This window comes from Leuresthes tenuis, unplaced genomic scaffold (genome assembly GCF_036924035.1).
Source record: "Leuresthes tenuis unplaced genomic scaffold, fLeuTen1.0.hap1 SCAF_1, whole genome shotgun sequence".
Classification (NCBI taxonomy): Eukaryota; Metazoa; Chordata; class Actinopteri; order Atheriniformes; family Atherinopsidae; genus Leuresthes; species Leuresthes tenuis.
Genome location: NW_027325355.1, coordinates 21,165,722 through 21,185,562, shown reverse-complemented (window position 1 = coordinate 21,185,562; position 19,841 = coordinate 21,165,722). Strand labels below are relative to the sequence as shown.

Genomic DNA, 19,841 nt, shown 5'->3' with positions numbered 1-19,841 from the left:
CAGTAATCCAGAGTGTTCCTTTAGCAAATGAGGGTAACAGCCCTTTGAATATTAGCATTCCTGTGGCAAACAGTAATTTACAGCCGAGACACCCTCTGGACGTTTTAAAGCTTGACATTAACAAGAAGTGGATCCAGATTCCAGAACAGTTCAAACCCCCCTGCAGAGTCTGGCCTTGTACTCAGAGAGAAAGTCTCATCTTTACACCATCCATTCACAACTATTGATCGGCTGTGTGTGGGAAGGTAAAAGGAGCATCAACTGAGCATTGAGAGGAAGGGTTCAAAGTTGGAATCAGCATTATTTTGGTCAATGTTGTGTTTCAGATTATTCAACACAATTACTAATTGAATTTCTTACAAGTAGCCCTGAAGCCGGGGCTGTAACTAACTCGCTGCCTCCAGGGATCAAAGGTACACTTATTTGAAAGTTCTCCAAAGTTGTTATGACTTTTATTTTTCCTGAACAGCTTGTTAACAAACTCACTCTGTGACTTACGTTGACTCAAGCTGAACTAAACATCCATGCAACAGGACAGAGTTAATTTGGGCTTTAATTGGCCACTGTACTCAAAGTGGTGCACGGTATTTACCACAGAAGACAAAAGGGGAGTGATGATCTGAGATGGAAGCCATAGTTTGATCCAGATCATCTTCTTTTTTGTTATTGAACAACAGATAATCCCAAAATGAGGGCTCCTGGGCACTGATAGCAAACAACAATGGTGCAAAACTCACTGTCTACTTGTTTTGAGGTCAGTGAACCATAAGATGTTTTCTTTTTACTGTGGACACAAGTGCATAGTAGAAGGGCAGCAGTCCGAGGCCATTCCTTCTTGGCAAAGTCTGCAGAGCCCTGTTAAAGTGGGTCTCTGTTGAAATAATTCTGGCACTCTGGAACATTTGATGGAGATGGGTGTAAACGGCGAGATTGTCAACGTATGCTTCGCAAAGAAGAAAAATGCATGCATTATTGTAGCTTTAGACTAACTTTTTCAGTTCCAGCCTCAGAGTAGAAACTGCTGGAACCTTTTGTAATTAACTGTAAGGTGACTAAAACTCACCATTAGGCAAGGCACGTTTATTTGTATAGCACAATTCAACAACAAGGTGATTCAAAGTGCTTTACAGAGACATTAAAACAGTACAGACAGAAAGCATGATTTAATATTTAAACAAAACAAAAAAGAAATAAGAACAATAGATTAAATCAGAGCAATAAAGATAAGATTGAATAAAAATGTAAAATATGATGACGTTTTGATTTGGAGCTTTATTCAAATGCAGCTGAAAATAGATGCGTCTTCAACCTGGACTTAAATACACGGAGTGTTTCAGCTGATCTGGAGCATAGAAGCTGAATGCAGCTTCTCCATGTCTGGTTCTGACTCTGGGAACTGATAATAAACCAGATCCAGATGACCTGAGGGGTCTGGAAAGTTCATACTGGGTTAGGAGGTCACTGATGTATTTTGGTCCTAGACCATTCTGAGCTTTATAGACCAGCATCAGAACTTTAAAGTCTATCCTCTGATGGACAGGCAGCCAGTGTAAAGACCTCACAGCTGGACTGATGTGGCCCACTCTTTTGGTCTTAGTGAGGACTCGAGCAGCTGACTTCTGGATGAGCTGCAGTTGTCAAACTGACTTTTTAGGTAGACCGGTAAAGATGCTGTTACAATAATCAACCCTACTAAAGATGAATGCATGGACTAGTTTTTCCAGGTCCTGCTGAGACATCAGATCTTTTAACCTTGATATATTCTTAAGGTGATAGTAGGCTGACTTTGTTATTGCCTTAATGTGTTTTTCCAAATTTAGGTCTGAGTCCATCACTTCACCCAGATTTCTGGCCTGAAAATAATGAATTAAAGAAGGATGAAAACTTGCAAATATTAGTAGAGAAAAGGCATCTATGAAAGTAGGAATTTGATTTGGATTTGGAGGAAAAACTCATATTGCGATATGATAAATAAATGGCATCATGACTCATCCTACTTTTCTCTGTGCCGATGAAAGGTTTGTGGCCAAAAAAAATAAATCGCCAAAAGAAAAGTGAATGGTCACTCGACTTGACAACCGTCTTCTTTTGGTCCTCATTACGCACTGGGAAAGTGGGAAACCCTAACCCTGACCACACACGCCACTGCCCAAACTGAGACTGACCGGTCATTTTATGATTAGCAACGGGGTAACGAGCAAAGAAAAAAAAAAAAGAGAGAAAAAAAAACACTTTGCAGTCACATAATTGCACAAGGTGACATCGCGTTCTTAGCATTAACCTTCAATGTACCGGCAGTGTAGCTAAACCTTTATGTAGCAGTGTAGCTTAACCTTAAGCTTAGATTCATGTACCAACCACAGGACTGGCTGTTACATCTGTGGTGTAAAGCAACCAAAGAAAAAGCCCTTTGCTTTCAGCGAGCTTCCCCATTAACCCCTTTAAGTGTTTTGTCCAACACCAATTAACACCATAACCCATGTGTTAGGCAGACTCATAGCCTTATGATGATACCACATTTATATTAAGGCCACAGACTCAGTGTCTTGCTAACCATAACCATAACTGACCATGGATAGGGTACATGCCGAGGGGCTGGCAAATGTTAGCAGTCTCTTCATTGAAGAAGAAAAGAAGAAAAATGGCTCAAGGTTTTCTTTTTTTTGGCTTTTCCCTTTGATATCCTGGGGTTTCACAAAAGAGAGAATCACAGGAGGCACAATGAGGGCAAAATCTCTGCTTTTTTTCTTTCTTTTTTTTTAAAAATATAATGCATCGATATTTATCAAAGTCCTGAACAATTTTGTTTTAAGCTAAAGATGTCTAACAAATTAGTTTTGACTGAAGGAGTTTCAGGGTTTTTTGATCTTCTGAATCAAGAGCTGCTTGCTTCAGGGGCCGGGAAATATTGGACTATTCTTCCAAAACGGAGAAACCGTCTCTGGTTTTCTTGATGGAACAGCGTCTCCAATTCCACAGCTACAGGCCGTCTTAAACTGTGTAAAGTTGTGTCTAATGAAGGCTAAAATCTGCCCCATGGGGCGTTAATCAAAAGAAGAAGAGATCTGACACGAGTCAGTGTAACACAAATTAAATATTTGACAAATCATCTATAAATAACAAGTTAAATCAAATGCTACTATGACAAAATAAGTCGCATGTGCCCCTCTTACAGCAAAGCATTCTGGTAAAGATTCCTATGTTAAAGTCTACATCTGCTTGGTGAGTAACTATAATTTGCCACATTAAATTATACTAACAAAGATAATAATAAACTTTTTTTTCACTGCAATGAAAATTGAAAGCATCAAAATAATGCCTAATAAACCAAATGATCTAAGTCAGAATAAGCCTTAGGACTGATCACTTCATTGGTTTGGAATGAGTCACACAGTGCAATATTGTTTGTCGTAATGAGCACCCCGGGGCAGAAATAAAGAGCTCAGAGACTCCAACAGTACTTCTCAACAGCCCAAGTCCTATTCAAGCAGAATCACTGCAGACAGAACTGATTAAATTACCTCTGTGCTTTGCCAACAGCCTTCACAAAAATGGCATGTGGTTAATGCATTATGTCCATCACTTATTCATCATGTAAACTACAAACCAAGAGCACCCTTTAAATACCTGAGCAGATTACATCTGTTCATATCATCTTTTAACAGTTATTCTAGTCAGAAAGGGAATTAACAACTGGCTTCTTTCCATCTTTCTCAAGTGACCACAAGGGAATTGGACAAATATTCACATGCGTGTAATAAATAGAAGTTTTACAAATAAAAAAATCTAACAATAATAATCAGACATAGCTCATGCTTGTCTTCATAGCATCGTCAAACAGCTCTTCCAGTTGTCATGCGATATAAACCTTGACGGACCTGCACCTGACCGGCTATGAGATCAAATATTTTGGTCTTGTTGTGCTTCTGCTCTCAGGTGTGAAACTTTGCAAAGCTCTCGGTGCTGCAGTGACAGAACGAGCACATCATTCGAAACATCCCGTTGAACAATGTGTCCATACTGGAAGTTACTTAAATGCCATCTAAACTCAAATGTGTCACCAAACACCAGTTGGATCCAGGTAAAACTAATCAACTCAACCACTATACTAAAACTAAGATCCAAGGGGAAATTACGATAAAAGGTTATTTGAAAAAAATGGACTTTCTCTTAACAAAAATCCCTTTAAATATGGCACTCTGTACAATCTGCTTTAAGAAGAGGTGATTTGTGGGCAGTTATGGCGTCCTCAGTGTCCTAAATCCCATGAAGTCAGGCAACTCCTCACTGACTCAAGCCAGTCAGGGACAATAATAAGACAACTTCTCTGAGCAATAACAGAAGTGTGAAGGAGGGGCGGCTGGATAAAAGGATTTATGTACAAGTTTGAATGGGGGTGAGGTCAAAGTTTAGCAGGAGGCACATGTGTGCAGCAGCAAAGCGATCCAACAATATGAGAAAAATCACCATGAAAACCTTTGGTTTTAAAGCAGAATAAAAGAAGAATGCAGTTACCACACTGTCATTAGGGATTAGATTGTTTCACTTGCGCTTAATTACAGTATTTTTAGTAAAGTACCGAGATCTGACCAGAGAGGCTTAAAAAAAAAGAAAAAAAAAGGGTCAGGTTCAAATATTTAATTGATGGTCGGATGTTTCTGCACTAACAGAGAAGTTATCAAATCGCTTACAAGCCATTTTTGGATAGATTTAACCTGACAAAATAGTCTGGCTTCTGTTACAGCACTAAGACTAGAAGGGATCAATACCCTCATTTTTCTTAAATGATCCCGTACTGTGGTTTCGGTATGAAATTAAAATGTTTTACAACCAACATCCTGTCTGCCATGCTGTCTCGTACCTACGGTCGTGTCGACGATAAAACACGCGGCTAAAACAAGGCGGAGTGCTGCAGTCGGTGTCTCCTGCCATTATTTATATCCTTAGCCTCAGGGCCATCACATTCCCAACTCCACTTGTCTCCATTGATCTACCTCAGCCTCCCTTTCCCTCCCACCTCCAGGCTGAGGAAAAATGATCCCCTCTTTCTTCGCACAACACATCCCAAGACACCAGGACTCAACACTAAAGAACCAGGTGGATAAGAAAGACTTTCAAGCTCAAAATGCAGATAAAAAATTAGATTGAGACAAACACACACACAAAAAAGGACATTTTAGGGAAGCTGCGAATTCACAACCCATTCAAAGAACACAATTGTTTGACTCAGGCCTTCTCTATACACCGTTCCGCATATACGACCCCTGCTAATATGATTTGCCAAATGAAGGAATGCAAATGTTTGGATTGCAATATTTCCACATTAACTTTAACCGGCGGCACCTTGTATCTGTTGCGAGGATTCCAAGTTAGTGGTCCTGGACTAAACATCAATTAGTAACCAAGGCAACTGGGACTCTCAGGATAGAGAACAGGTCCTGAGGGCTGGGAGAGAGCATCTCTCTCCCTTCAACTAACTTAATGGACCCTCTGACTTACAGTGAGGGAAGCTTGCAGGAGGGAGGGGACAGACTGGTAAGTCAGGCCTCGTTCTTCCCGCCCCGCTTCCAGGAAGATTTGAAGCGCCATATCTAACTGCACAAAAAGAAGCGTGCATCCACTGGAAATTTTCAGTTGTCACAGCACCTTAGTTTGCCTCAGACAGCCTGATGGTTTGTGCTGATGAATGCAACACTACAAGCACAACAATTCCTACTGTTGTCAGATCGCAAAAATCAATGACACATTTTAACATTAAAGGGGAAGAGTCAGAAATATGCTACAGTAATTTCTCTGGACCTGCTTCACTGACAGTATTTAAAAAAATTTAATTGTCCCGAGCTGAACGGCTTGTCAACTCTCAAGTGAGTTGACAAGCCTTAAAAAACAATATGCAGGATCCAGAGTGTCAGAGGGACCACAAGATGAAATCTCAGGCTGAACATGGCCAGGTGAAGAGATATGAAAGGTGACCTGGGTCAAAATAACATCTGTGTGTATGCAAGACTGCAGGTTTTCCGAGCAGAAGATCACATTCTAACAAGCAGTGTTGCGCGCTTTGCCTGCTAAGTGTCTTTAACATTATGCTTGATCTGTGTGTAGGTGTGTTTAACGTGCATGTTGTTCCCTGTAGTTTACTCAGATTGTCTCCTTATTATCCCCGTAATTTGAATGCATTGCAAACAGGATTAAACAATCAAGTAACGCTCATTGGCGATATTGCATGTGACACACTTTTAGCTGCTTTTTCGTGTCCAGACAATTCTAACCACAGTCACACAATGCAAGTGGTTCTTCATTCTGAGGAACAGGAACCGATTTCGCTTGGATTATTGTGCGCCTGTACGGTCCTCCGCATCTGAAGGTCAACTAAAGAAATTACAAACTGGCCAAAACAGAGCTGCCAGGTTAGTATTATATTGTCCCATAAGAACAAACACTATCAGTATGCATCATCAACTTTCATGGTTAACAGTGGAGAACAGGCTGGCTTTCATTAGGACTACGTTTTTTAGAAGCACTCTCTTTTCTTCTCAACCCGTTTTCTTATATAACCAAATTTTCAGATGTGATCAGGTTCATTGTCATTTGACTAGGTCAGCCGATGATATTAACACGTCCAAAATCAAATGCGTTAAAGAAGAGTTATTTATCGTGCCATCAATCATTGGAATAATTGCCCACTAAATATACGTAATTTGAATAGCAAAATATCTTTCAAGCACCATTTGAGAATGCTCTATTTAAATTTGTGAGGAATGGAATGTATGAATGTAATACTGATGAATGCAATAACTTGTTTTGGAATCATTTCTGATGTTTGTAATGTAATGTAATGTAATGTTCTGCAATGTTTTATTGCTTTTACATTATCACTGTTAAGTGATTTTTTTGTTTTGTGGACCCCAGGAAGACTAGCTCATCCCGCTTTTGGTGACAGGTAATGGGGATCCTTTTAACAATAAACAGCCCTGAAACTCCTTCAGTCACAGACAAAGTAGTATGAGAAGGTACGTGCCCTTTGATTTTAAAGTGTACCAAATCTAGTTTTAAATAAAAAAAAAATTCAAATGTGCATCGCTGCAAATATTGATATTACCTGTTAACATAAAGGTCGGTCAAAACAAAGACTGCTTTCATATCAACTCACCCTACAATAAGTGGGTGAAATCCTTTGACTTTACATGTGGGCACTGCCCAAGGATTCTTAGAAGGAAAACCCTGTACATCAATTTCAAAGAGCAGCCAGGTGATTAGTCCTTTTCCTCTCATGTCCTGTTTCAAGCTGAGTCTGTCACATCAAAGGGAGAATTACTCGCTGACTGAAAAAATAATTGCATTTGTGTACAGTAAAAGATGGCAGATTTTAACCCGAGAACAACACTTCAAGAAAACTGATACCAATTGCGACTTTTTAAACTTGTGATCAAACCATTTCTGATCTGAATGACGCTGAAACTCAAAAAGGATGGTCTTAACCTCTTGGTCTCTCGGACACGGGATGTTGTCCACTTAGGTGGCACGACTCTTTGCAGACTAATCCAACCTCACCCACCCACATGACTTTCCCCCTGCACAACCTGCGAGTCAATATGGTTCTCAACGCTATACAGTCTGTGGTTAAATGAAACTGTGCAACATGCAGTGGTACGAGACAATACTTACTTTCCAATCACCTCGCACAACTCGTAGACATCCTCGAAAAGCACGTCGTCGTCCGCCATGGTCATCCAGGTAATTGAGGATGCTCTCCACAAGATATCCCACCCACAAGGGTTTTGAAGTAATCAATGACACTGTATTTTCTTGCTGAATGAGGTATTTATTGTGTCAGACTACGAACGCTTGGCAATGCAAAGTCCCCAATATAGGAGACAGGAAAACCAGTGGCCACTAAAGACACAATTTTAGCCGGCTAGCCACATTAGCTGTCGAGCAGGGCTGTCAGTACACGGCCCCACCTTCTCCCGAGCTACTCTCCTGGTAGGCTGGCTAGCCAGCGAGCTAGCTAAACAGTGACCACAGACCAGACCCCAGGGCGTGGAGATTTCCTCGCTCGTTTGCAGAAAAACACCCCTCTTTGCATGCCCCGGGTTTGTTTCTCACTGGTGGATATTGCCTTGTACCGAACTCCCTCAGCAGCATCCACAGAGACTTCCAGCACTGACCGAGATGCTCCCTTCACCGCAGGCTAACGGGATTTTCGAAAATAGTTAGCTAGCTGTCGATGGGATCACCGGCTGGCTCGCGCCGTTATTGCACCGCGCACACCCAGTGTATCACAGATGGCTTATCCCACCGAAAAACGTAATGTGTCCCGGCTGCAGTATGCTTCAGCTTCCCGAGCCCAAATGGAAGACCTTCACGTTCATATCCACAGCTGTTCTGTTGCTTACACCGTCTGTGCTCGGGAATATTGAAATTATATCGTGTCTTAACACAGCCGACCCTTCGTCCACCGTTGCTCTAGTTCTTACGCTGGCTCAGATGCTGGCTGGCTTTGACTGGCTGTTCCTCCGACTTCCAGAAACGCCAGGCTCCTCCCTCTATCGTCCAGGCAACTGGTCCGATCGGAGCCGAAATGGCCAGAGAGAGTGGGCCAAGATTCGTCTTGTTGCAACGCTCGAGCCAAGATGGCGTTTGGTCGAGGTTCGCTTCAGGCGTAGTTTCCCATTAATCTCCCTCAAAGGTTGCATCCAGTGTGTCCCGCGCAGGCGTCGACCTGCCGAACCTCCTCACCTTACGTCAGCCTTTCCCCTCTCCATCACTTTAGCATCCTATTTATTCTCACTTGAATAATATCTTCTGTCAGTAAGAGTTAATTCCCCTCATACTGACTGTCAGACATGTGAATAAACGGGTGCATTCCGTACACATCATATAGAGGGTTACGCGCTATTTTCAGGGACTGTGACATTCCCATGGAGTCTTAGGAAGGTTTCTAAGCACAGTTGTGGTAATCGGTCTTTTTTATTATTCTATTGAGGCTGACAATTAGCTCGGGGCACAGGTATAAATAAATCGAGTTAGCTTTTCCCCATAGGAGTTGTATAATTATTGAAAATGTAAAGCTTTTTCAGGGTTAAAAAAAGATAACGTTCCGGTGGGAGGGGGAAAATCGTGTAATAATGTCCGGATTCAGTCCCAGTCACGACCAGCCAACCTTTTTGCAGGTGCAGAGATGCAGGTGGAATCTCTTCAGGTGAGGCAGGTCAAAGCGGAAATGGGTTGCTAACGCCCCCTAGAGGTGATGGCAGGAATCGTTCCCGTTCCACTGCTCCATCATCAAATATCAATTTTACCTCATTGGTTAAAAAGAAAAAGAAGAAAAGATCCACCTGATATATCAGACAAGAACAAAACAAAAACGTGAATGTGAATAACATAATTTCACGTGAGAATAGTCAAAAGTCAAAGTCAAAGCAAACTTTATTGTCAATCAAGCATTACAACATTACATTGCAAGCAGACTGAAATTGCGTTTATCCAACTCCAATGTGCAAAGAAACATACAGGAGTAAGAACGGTAGCTGCCATTAAGTCTATTTGATCCTCTTGGTCATGAACAGTAAGCATATAAAAAAATATGAATATCTTCAGTATTTTACATGAAATACAATTTTGTATCATTGAACATAACTATTTCCATATTTATATAGGGTATTCAACTTGTTCACCACATTCCCACTGAAGTTTTAAATGTAATTTCCAATTTAGGGGTTACATTCTTCATAATTTCAACTATGTGTGACAATCTTTAAATGTTACTCTGTTTGACTGAATAGTTTGACAGTAAATAACAACTAAAACAAGAAGAACAAATCAAGTAAAATCACAAAACAGCAAAAGTTCACTCGCGCCGAAGGATGGACTCAAACGTGCAGGTGGAGGACAAATAAATGCCATTAGATGGCGCTGTGTTCTGAAAATCCCCTCTGCAGTTTCCATGGTGCTGCATCCCCTCTCCTCAGACATCATCTGTAAGCTTCTTCCATTGGTTTAAACCCACCAGCTGCAACTGATCATCCCATTGGCTGTTGATGTGGTCATCACTCTGTCTTCTATTGAGCAGCCCTCCATCCAATACACAATCATTTGAAAAATACACAAATGCACACAAGCTCACACAAATGTCTGGTCAGAGCAAATGTGAGCCTAGAAACAATAAAGACAGCCGAGATACATTATGAAGAGGCCAAATGAACCGAAAAATATGAGAAAATTGGGAACTCCACTATTCATGGGTTGGAAAAAAAGAGAAAAGAGCACTGTTTCCATGGTAACATGGAGGGGAACGTTCCGAAGTTGGCAGCAAGTAAAAAATGCACACACGCCAATGCACATACAGGCACACAGAAAATGGTTTTGATGGCTTAACTGCATGGCCTAAAGATGTACACTGACTGCAACACCTCACCCTAAAATGTTATGTTAATCTAATAGGAAACAATAGATAATTTGACTATTTTGTGGTCTGATAAATTCCATCAAATTCTATACCAGTCATTTAGATTTAGTAATGTTCCATTCTCTGACACTTTGGTATAACCTGAAGTCGTTTCCTCAACATTTCGAGAGCTCACCAAGAAAAAAAAACGGTTGGGAGTTCAGTGCTGATGTGTGTGACAGTTATTATGCTCAGATTTTGGTAAAGAAGAGAGGAAAACAGGGTTTGTTATGGCAACTACTCAAGTTAGAGTGTGGCTCAAGGTTGGTAGTCTTCACTCAGGATTGATAACTAACTAGAGGGGCACATCCACTCAAAATTCCTTACAAGTGGTGATCTTAACATATTTGTTTTCATATTTCAACTATTCAACATTCACTGTTCACAGCATTTTATTCATAGATTTAATTCAACTTTAATTTTATTACGAGTAAGGCCTATCACAGATTAATATCTGCATCAGAAAACGTTCAACTTGTACTCACAGCATTTACGAAAAGTCAATACGTTTTCACAGCTCTGAAAATATATGATGGAAAGTCATTCATGAAATGTGACTGAGCAAAGGGTATTTCAAAGAGATTTTTATTTTATTCTCAGAAGATATTTAATCTGTCAATTATTTTTTTGTGCTTTTAAAATTAATTTTGTATCAGATTTTTAAAAAATACTTTTTTTAACGTTTCCAAGATTTTGATTACCTTGATTTTGCAAATCGAGTACAAAGATGACTAACAGATTAGAATTTTAACATATGGATTTTATACATATATTATTTTTATTTGAAAAATACTTACTGAAATAATATATTATCATTAGCATCATTATTTCTAAAAAAAAAAAATGTTTACACTATGTCTCTAACGAAAGAAAAAAGTTTTGTTTTTTTTAAAAAAAAACAAACCTACTTCCTGTTTGGGATAATTTGATTGGCTGATTCTCGCCGCGCAGACTTATGGGAAAGCGCGTTGTTCAAATTTGTTTCCGGATTTTTTTTTCCTCTCAACTTCGGTCGGATCGTCAGACATGGAGCGACCTCAGACAAGGTAAGCTATTTCGTTATATCACTGTACAAAAACAGTTTTCCACATTTATGTTTTTCGAAGTCAAAAACAGCACAGTTTTATTTAACTGTGCATTACGGTTACTCTAGCTGCAGTAGTTGCTCCTTTTTGGTCCCTCTGAAGAGACCGCCATGCGAAGTTACGTTCGCTTAACTGCTCATTTAATGTTGCCGTGGTTTTCATGAAATATGCCAAACTAACGCAACGCCGTACATGATATTTTCGGATTGTTGACTTCCACTATTGAATATAGCGATCGGCTATATATCCTACAACCAAGAGAGAGGTAAAAATATAGATGTCAAAAATTCACATCTTGTACTAGTTTATTCTTTACTTTGCACAATGCTTTGTCGCCAGAATACAGAAGAAAAGAACTGCAAGTGTAAGTACAAGCTAGATGAAGACGTCCAGTATGAAGTTTCTAGTAAAAGAAAGTTTAGAATAAAGGCTAATACAACGTTTCTCTTTGCCTGATGGGTTAAGTTGAATAGATGTAAACGTGATCCGACTGCACATACAGTATGAGGACAGTAGTTTATTTCTGTAAGATCCTTTTAGCAGAACTTTGCTTGTTGCTGCTGTTGATGTTTCCAAATAAACACTCATTTTCTATGTATTGAATAGATAAGTGACTCTATATGTATGTTTGGTAGTGTGCATATGAAGAAAATGTAAACAAATTATACTAAGATTCTCTTAGTTTGGCAGAAGCACACTATCCTCTTTACTGCAAACGTGCCCCTTTATGTTTGTGCATTAGAACCATGACCTCTTTCCAGAGTTACAGTTTACAAAAAAAGATGAGAATTAATGTCAGAAAAAAAATCAACACTCGTTATCAACAACTTGATGCTCAACATCAACACAAACAAGAAACCTATTTTACAGAGGCAACAATGCACACTTTTGTCTTCATCACAGGAGATGAGATGAAGGAGGTGAATTTAATCCTGACAAAAGCTTTTACAAAGGACATATCTACCTTCATTCCAAACTAGAGTACACTGGCAAACTGATCCAATGGTCGGTGTCTGATTTTCAGTGTGACGAGGACTCCTCTCACCAGTGTTCTAGTTCAGCGGAGGAGCAAAAGTAGGAGTTACCGGCACTCGTACCGCAGCTGCTTAGGTGCCGCTTCAAGGCTCGGCCTGACTCCAGGGCTGACAGCTCGGAGACTCAACACCAGCAGAAAAGCTCCAAAGTCGCACAATATAAAGGTTTGTTGTAGAGATCTATTTGTGTGGGGGGGTTTTATTGTTTGTTTTTTTCTTTCAAGGTCATTAAAGATGCACAACCAATAGATAAGTAATTATTTCTCTTGCTATCCTCTCTCTATCAAAGGAGAAAGTGAATCCTGATCACCTGGCCTTGTTGGTGAAAACGGAGTGGCAGCTGTGCTACGTTACTCCTCTCTACCAGTTCAGCCACATGCAGCTAAAGAGCTACGCAAGACAGCTGTCTGCGTTTATTGCAGCAGAGAAGCAGCAGGGTTTGGCAGTGGAGGTGGGGGGACCACAGAACAGCTATAAAGTCTCCTTATCTGTGGTCCAGGGGATGGCAGAGGCAGACAATGATGCCGAGACTGTCCTCATACAGGTACGGACATAAGCCCAGAGGTCATCTTTTATCAGCATCAGTCATGGTTGAGTTTTTTTAAGCGTGCCTTTAGTATGTTGGAAAACTTATTTCTATTTCCCAACGCAGATCCATTCAAAGCCATTGTTTGCGAGGCAGGATGAGCCACAGAAGTCAGTTTGGAGCGGCTTGCTGACTTGCATTAATGGCAACGCTGAATATATGCAATCACTTCCGAAAGACTTCACTTGTCTGCCGCTCTTTGGCAGCAGGGGGGCTGAAGATCTCTCCTCTTTGGTCAAATCCTGGTTCCAGAGGACATTTGACTGCTGCTTTGCCCCCCTGGAAATCAGCCACACCAGCCTACAATGGCTCGCAGCATTATGGACTAACTGTCACACAGAGGCCAACATCCAGCATCTCAAAATGCTTTGGACTCTTCCAGTTGTGCCGCCACTACAAGTAACCTACACCGTTAATCCCCATGATGTGTGGGAGCTGTGGAGCAATGTGAGAAAGGATTCACTGGAGAAGGGTGAGGGAGCAGAGGAGGCGGGCTGTATTGACATTGAGGAGGTGGTGAGGTTCATGGAGGGGCTCAAGAGTCACTTTTACAGACACTTCAGGCTGGATCTGTCAGCTGGAGTCCTGAACCAGGTATCCACAGCTCTGGGATCAGCTAAATCAAGCGGCAGGATTAAGGTAATTTATTTTTATTTTTATTAGCTAAATTTCACACGGAGTAGACTAATATTTCTCCTTTAATTTCAGATCTCCAGCAGCAGATACGTGATCACCACCCTGACGCTGCTGACAGAATGCGCCCTCCTCAAAATGCCCATCTGAGTACGGCAACATGGACACTTTTCAGCCACCGAACCATCGCTTTGCAAAAGTATTCTTTGCCAGAAAACAAAAGACGCTAACTTTTTATTCTTGTTGCAAATATGTTTTAAACGAAACCAAACATTTCATGGTCTTGACCAGACTTTAACTCGTCCATAACTACAACCATGACTTCTGAAGGACAAAAGCTTGGTTTTCCACATTTTTCCAACTCTAGCTGTTGAACATGTTTAGGTCCCGCCCCTTCTTGTAAATAAATATGTATTCTACCTGTTTGTATATTTTTATGATTTACAGTTTTAAATAAAAGCAAAGAAAAGAATGGCTTTTGTATAAACTGATGCATTAAATCAATTGAATTAGCTCCCAAAGTGTTTGGACAGTTTTTATTTTAGTACTCTGATACTTTCTGTACAGAGTCACAGCTTCAAGGTTGGAAAAAAAGGTTACTTCTTCAGTTTGGCAGGTTAGAGGTCCAGAGTTGATTCCAAGTGTGGCTTTTGTAACTGGAAGCTCGTGAGCCCATGCAAACAAAGAGGCTCACAGTGAATGTGAAATGGGTCGGCCTGAGTTTGCTGGAACAAAAAGAGATGACGGAAAGGAGTGGACTAATCAATACTGGTGCAGTCTGAGAAGGTGAGAAACTCCACTGAGTTTGGTCACAAAAAAAAGGCCCAGGCACTAACAGTGGATGATTGTAGGGTCCCTTCAATATCGAAGAAAAACTTCAGAACAACATATTAAGGGTTCGCAAGGTGCAAACAATAAGCCTCAAGAACAATAAAAATAAAAGGCTGCAGATTAGATTCCATGGCTTCCAGAGACACCAGCTCATTACTGTTGGTGAGACAAAAGAATCTGAATTTTTAGGTTTCCAGGCGTTTACTCAGAATCAAACGCAGCAAAGTTAATTGGACAGCACTTTATTTTAGGATTTTAGTAGCAGTCGATTATTGGATCTTAACCCTACCAAGCTGCTTTTAATTTGCTAGAGATGAACCCGGAGAAGCCATCTGCAGTAAAGGTTTGACAAAATACCACGTAACAGGAAACCCATCCTGAGCCAATGTCTGAGGGTCCCCGAGTCGTTGCCTACAAAGGATTTATTTTAAGAAGAATCAACGTTCTATTGAAGTTTAACCGTCTACTTACATTTCAGCCCCTGAAAATGAGGCTCTGTGAAAATGGTTCTGCTATATTTGATCCATTACTGAATCCAAATGTATAGACATGTCATTATGGCCCTATACCAAACCACTAAAATCCCAAATATGTTTTGGATGAGTTGGAACACACACAAAAAGAAAGTTAGTGGTTTAATTTTTTTTTTACTGTCACTGAAAACAAATTCAAGCAACTTTGTTCCAAAAGAGTCACAGACCACATGTATGCAGCTCAAACATGGTTATTAAAACGATGTTAAATAGAAACAAATAATTTAAGAAAAAAAACAAAAAAAACACGTCAATGAAACAAGTTCAACTTGCATCTGAAATACAAAAAGGCAAAAAAGAAAAAGTAAGCAACTCGTGATCAACAGGACTGAACTCCTGAGAGTGGATCTGGATAATTAGAATAATGACACACGACTCAGCAGCGCCACCGTTTCCTTATTGCTACACAGACACTATTATACACACATTACAAATAGCCAGCAAGTATGAGTCACAATCACTGCTCCATTATGCTCTCCAATGATCAGACTAGCGTCTCTTTTGGTGTGTGTAGCCTGTCGTAGAGGTAATTAGGCTACAGCAGATGGTCATTCTACCATTGAAGAGCATTGTGGAGCTGCTGGAATAAAGGATTTTATTCAATACTGTATAATTTGCAAGGCAGAGGTTATTTAAAGTCAACAGCAACCCGTTCACGTGTTATTAGCTCCGAAAGGCGTGCAAACCTGACAAAACCTCACAGCTGTATCAAACGTTTCTCTAGACATTAGTCCGGCAATAACTTCCCACTCATCATGCTGTTTTTGTAATGTTAACACCGGTGTGTGCATTGACAGCTGTGAAGAGAGGTTGGCAATATATTCATTTACATTTACAACGGTGCCCGCGCATGCTGACTCGCTTCAAATCCGAGTTTAGACTCCACCAGAAAAACTCTTAAAGCAAAGAGAAATATGTGCTAGTTTGTGGCAGCTTGACATTTTCAGCAGTGTGGAAACAAGATTAGCAAAGGGTCCCGCTGGAAAATTCTTCACAGTACAGTCAAAGTACCCCAATTTTCTACTGAATCAGCAAATGCACGCTTCAAATTGTGCATGTGATTTCCAGCCAAATGCAACTAGAATTATTATAAAAGGAGAGGGGGTTACACAGTTATTAACAGTCACAACAGATCATGCTAAAATGCTCATTATAACCCCCCGTTACCCTTCTCACTTAATTGAGTGATGATTCAATAGACACATGGGGCAAAGAGGTAAAAAATGGAGAGCAAAGTGACCTATGTAATCATGAGATTGACATTAAATGGAGGCAGCAGCTTTAGGAGGCCAATCCGAGAAAGAAGCCACCGACGAATCCGCTGGACATGACGATGTTCCTCTTTATAAAATCTGTGGCCTGCATAGGAGGGAGGGTGGGGGGGATTGAGTCGACAGGAGACGAAAACCAATCCAGATTAGAAATATTAAGATAGTTTCCAACACCACAAAACACTTTGCGCTGGTTTCACCATTTTTGAGCCTGCTGTGTCACTGCTACTGGCTGTAGTATCGCTAACGTTGCACTAGAGGGCACTGCTGGGTTGTGGAAGAAGAAGCAATCTTCTCACCGCAACCAGCATGACAACAACACATGAATCTGCTTCTTTACACGTGAGGTAATAATGTTGGGTGAAGAGCCAGCAGTTCAACATTATCGGATTTTATTTTAGCAGGTTGCAATTGAAAATGAGCAAAGGCGTGAGAGAAAAAGCAAGCGTTGTTACAGGTACCTTTACCTCCTCAATGAATGTGTTTATTTCAGGGGCTGCTTTGTTGGCTTTCTTCTTGAGGTGCTTCTTTGCTTTGTTCACGTCCTTCTCCACCTTTTTCCAGTCCACCTGCACGTAGCCGCTGTGATTGGCAATCTGCAGGAACAAGTCGTACCGAGAGCTGATTGTGCGCCGCTTATTTTGAATTTACAAAGCTTTATTAGTTGTGCCTTTGTTTTAGTCTGAGCGTTTCACTCTGAAGCACACATTGGAGATAACTGTTTAGAAAAACCCTTTCACATTACAAATCATTCAGGCATAACGTGTTTTCATTCATAAACAACCTTTAGTTCCATCTGCCTGGCAAATGACTCTTCGGATTATAGGGGTGTTGCGGTTTATAACGTCCCCTCATCACACATAACCTGTGTTTTATTGACACTCTACAAATCTGTCGGCAAAACAAGAGTCTTTTTAGGAATTTCAAGAAGTTTCAATGTATTAAAAAGCAGTTATTTCCAAAAAAGCTAGTCTTTTATGAGGGGTTACAGGTTATGAACTCAACTTTACACACGGTAGCCATTGTATTGCATGTGTGCAACCTGTAAATAAAGTCATCTGTGTTTGTTTTAATATACTAATAGAACACAATTAGGAATGCTTTATAGGAGACTAAATAATAAGCGGTTACAACTGCATTCGCCCATAAGTGTCCAGATGGCTCGTGTGCGTCTAGCGCCAGCTCGCACACAATGCTCGTCTTTCTGCTGTGAAGAGGGGACCAGCTGAGCAGCCTGCTGTGCAGCCTGCTGTGCAGCTGGCATCTTCACTTGTCAATGAGGTTGACAAAAAGCCGAATCTTACAAAAGGATGTAGTAATGTAGTGTTTGATTAAGGCTACATAGAGTGTACGCAGTGTTTTGGTGTTCCTACCTGTAAGAGAAGGAACCCTCCACCAATGGCAGTAGCTGCTATCTTCCCAACTCTCTGGAAGACGTAGCCAGCACACCTGGACATGTTGAGACAAGGGATGGATTATTTCTACAAAAGCACATGCTGAATTATGCAGTTCACATTATTCACAATGTGTCAAATGATTTACACAACACAAATACTGAGTAATAAACACTCATTATGCTGCTTTGTTTGCATCCTTTCCACACATCTTCCATCGTTACAACTCACTGCATTGTTAAATGTGTTATTATGTTTATGTTTATGCATTTAGCAGACGCTTTTATCCAAAGCGACTGGTAGGCAGTCAGGGTAAGGGGGTCTTGCCTGAGGACCCCTACTGGAGGTAGTACCACCTTCCTGCAGGGGATTTGAACACATGTCACCCAAATGAAAGGTGGCAATCTTACCATTCCACTATCCAGACAACAAAAATGATAAAAGGAAAGCTTTAGCATTTACTGCAAAGCTACTCTTATGGGTGGAAGTCGGGGTTGGGAAACCCTGGACATTCAGAAAAACCATTTGTGGTGTTTTCTTAGATTTTTCCCTGTCTGCGACAGAAATTCTGAGTTACCAGTTGCCTTTGAATACAGCATAATATGCCTGAGGAGAGTGTAGCGAGTTCTTGTTGCTTCCACTTGCAGTCATTTCACTCAACAGTGACAGGGCGAGCAGCCGTATCCTCAGACAAGAGCACTTTTCAGTGTTAGAAATCTAACAACATTTTCCTCCTGAAACCACATTGCTCTCTAAGTATAGTGCTGCGTAAAACTGTGAAAATGCTGTCAACATGAAACTGCTCGCTGTCAAACCTGAGGAAACATCTACTACCTGTGTTTCAGGTCTTAAAACATTGATTAGTAAGGTGATTAATTAAATTATAAACGTGGCCCTTGAGCAGTCCTTACCATCCAGTCACCCCTCCCATCATGAGTTGAGTAGCCACGGAATACTTCTCAGCAATCGGGCCAGAGTTGCTCCCAAACACCCTGCTCCACCACTGGTGCCTCCGGGCATACTCTGTCAGATCCACAACCTCGTAAACCTCATCTTCGCTTTCCGGGTCGTCCTGACCTGCAAATAACATCAAATGCAAGAGTTCAGTTTGCTGACGCATGTCTAACGACCCAGTAATTGTCAGCGCGCTGTGGCTGTTGCAGCAGTTTAAACCCGAGCTGGGACCCTTCAAAGCCACCGTGTCACACTGTCTGAGGGCTTTAACTTCACTCTAAGTGAGTTGGACAGCTAATATTAGCTGGCTAGTGTCAAATGGCTCCCACTATGTGAGCACCCAGATTCCCCTTTCAATAAGTTCAACAAGCACATCCAGAGAGCCCATATCCCGATTTCAATGTCGCTGCTGGAGGTAAAAATCGATATTTAAATAATTAACCGGGTCAATAAAAACGATAGTAACGTATTTCTAACAGCCATAATAACTAACCTTCTCTCTGGTCCACCGTCGCCATTTTGGGGATACTAGTTATGTCATGAGGATGTTGACAATACTAAGCCACGCCCACATGATGATGCTCTGCCACGTCAGTTAAAAATGCTTTCATCTCTCTTGATTAGGTTCAACAAATTGTCGTTTTATGGGCAAAAAAAGCTCCAACTTTTTCATCCCATGAGGAGGAGCTAGTAGAATTCGCTTAAGAAATTTTAAAAAAAAACGCGTGAAAGGTTCAGGTAAAGTGATGCATTGCAGTCACTGTCATTAGCTCACTTCTGCAAAAAGATAAAACAAGAACTAGCCCTAATGCTTGAATCTATGACTGAATACACGTTGATATTTTACGTGTAGAGGCTGATATTTGTCAGGGAAAAAAAGATCCTGTGAATGCACACGAGACATGTTAATAAAATAAATCGCTGTTGCAGACTTTAGTGATAGTTATGGTATAAATGTTGAGTGATTCGCAAGGATAATATGAATTTTTAAGATAAAAGAATGATATAGCAGGGAAGTCATATGGTGGGAGATGGGCACTCCAATTGGTTGAAGAGGGGAGGAGAGGGCGTGG

At 40.9% G+C, this 19,841-nt stretch overlaps 3 protein-coding genes across 13 annotated transcripts in view; 1 reads left to right on the top strand and 2 right to left on the bottom strand.

Annotated features, from left to right (window-relative positions):
* Positions 1-8,670, bottom strand: part of LOC140271054 (peripheral plasma membrane protein CASK-like) — a 44,960-nt gene extending 36,290 nt beyond the window's left edge. For 4 of the 9 annotated variants that reach the window (XM_072366559.1, XM_072366177.1, XM_072366483.1 and 1 more), the window contains exon 1: positions 7,666-8,668. In XM_072366559.1, coding sequence (XP_072222660.1) covers positions 7,666-7,730 — 65 coding nt within the window. In that variant the 5' untranslated portion in view covers positions 7,731-8,668. Of the gene's footprint in view, positions 1-7,665 lie in introns of all 9 variants that reach the window. The other 5 variants (XM_072366258.1, XM_072366716.1, XM_072366639.1 and 2 more) reach the window with 3 other exon arrangements.
* Positions 8,671-11,454: 2,784 nt separating this feature from the next.
* On the top strand, positions 11,455-13,979 carry cenpl (centromere protein L). Its single transcript, XM_072368034.1, has 5 exons — positions 11,455-11,493; positions 12,557-12,731; positions 12,856-13,110; positions 13,219-13,791; positions 13,861-13,979. The coding sequence occupies exons 1-5, from the start codon at positions 11,474-11,476 to the stop codon at positions 13,933-13,935; spliced, it is 1,098 nt and encodes a 365-aa protein (XP_072224135.1). The 5' UTR covers positions 11,455-11,473; the 3' UTR covers positions 13,936-13,979.
* On the bottom strand, positions 12,792-19,839 carry LOC140272706 (FUN14 domain-containing protein 1). Of its 3 annotated transcripts, none has more exons than XM_072368148.1 (5): positions 19,262-19,839; positions 18,726-18,891; positions 17,794-17,869; positions 16,888-17,016; positions 12,792-14,510 (listed from the first exon to the last, which is right to left on the bottom strand). In XM_072368148.1, exons 1-5 carry the CDS (start codon positions 19,284-19,286, stop codon positions 14,403-14,405), a joined length of 504 nt encoding a protein of 167 aa, XP_072224249.1. In that variant the 5' UTR covers positions 19,287-19,839; the 3' UTR covers positions 12,792-14,402. The 3 variants fall into 3 exon arrangements, with proteins under 3 accessions (XP_072224249.1, XP_072224329.1, XP_072224410.1); XM_072368228.1 differs by lacking the exon at positions 12,792-14,510 and adding an exon at positions 15,244-16,508 and having other exon boundaries at positions 16,882-17,016; XM_072368309.1 differs by lacking the exon at positions 12,792-14,510 and adding an exon at positions 15,244-16,508.
* Positions 19,840-19,841: the final 2 nt, after the last annotated feature.

Excerpts from the sequence above, each read along its gene's own strand:
- cenpl (XM_072368034.1), top strand. The coding sequence starts at position 11,474 with ATGGAGCGACCTCAGACAAG. Across the intron at positions 12,732-12,855 it reads CAAAGTCGCACAATATAAAG|GAGAAAGTGAATCCTGATCA; the intron begins GTTTGTTGTAGA and ends TCTCTATCAAAG. Across the intron at positions 13,792-13,860 it reads AATCAAGCGGCAGGATTAAG|ATCTCCAGCAGCAGATACGT; the intron begins GTAATTTATTTT and ends CTTTAATTTCAG.
- LOC140272706 (XM_072368148.1), bottom strand. The coding sequence starts at position 19,286 with ATGGCGACGGTGGACCAGAGAGAAG. Across the intron at positions 17,017-17,793 it reads GAGGGTTCCTTCTCTTACAG|ATTGCCAATCACAGCGGCTA; the intron begins GTAGGAACACCA and ends TTGTTCCTGCAG. Across the intron at positions 14,511-16,887 it reads TAAACACATTCATTGAGGAG|CAAACTCAGGCCGACCCATT; the intron begins GTAAAGGTACCT and ends TTTTTGTTCCAG.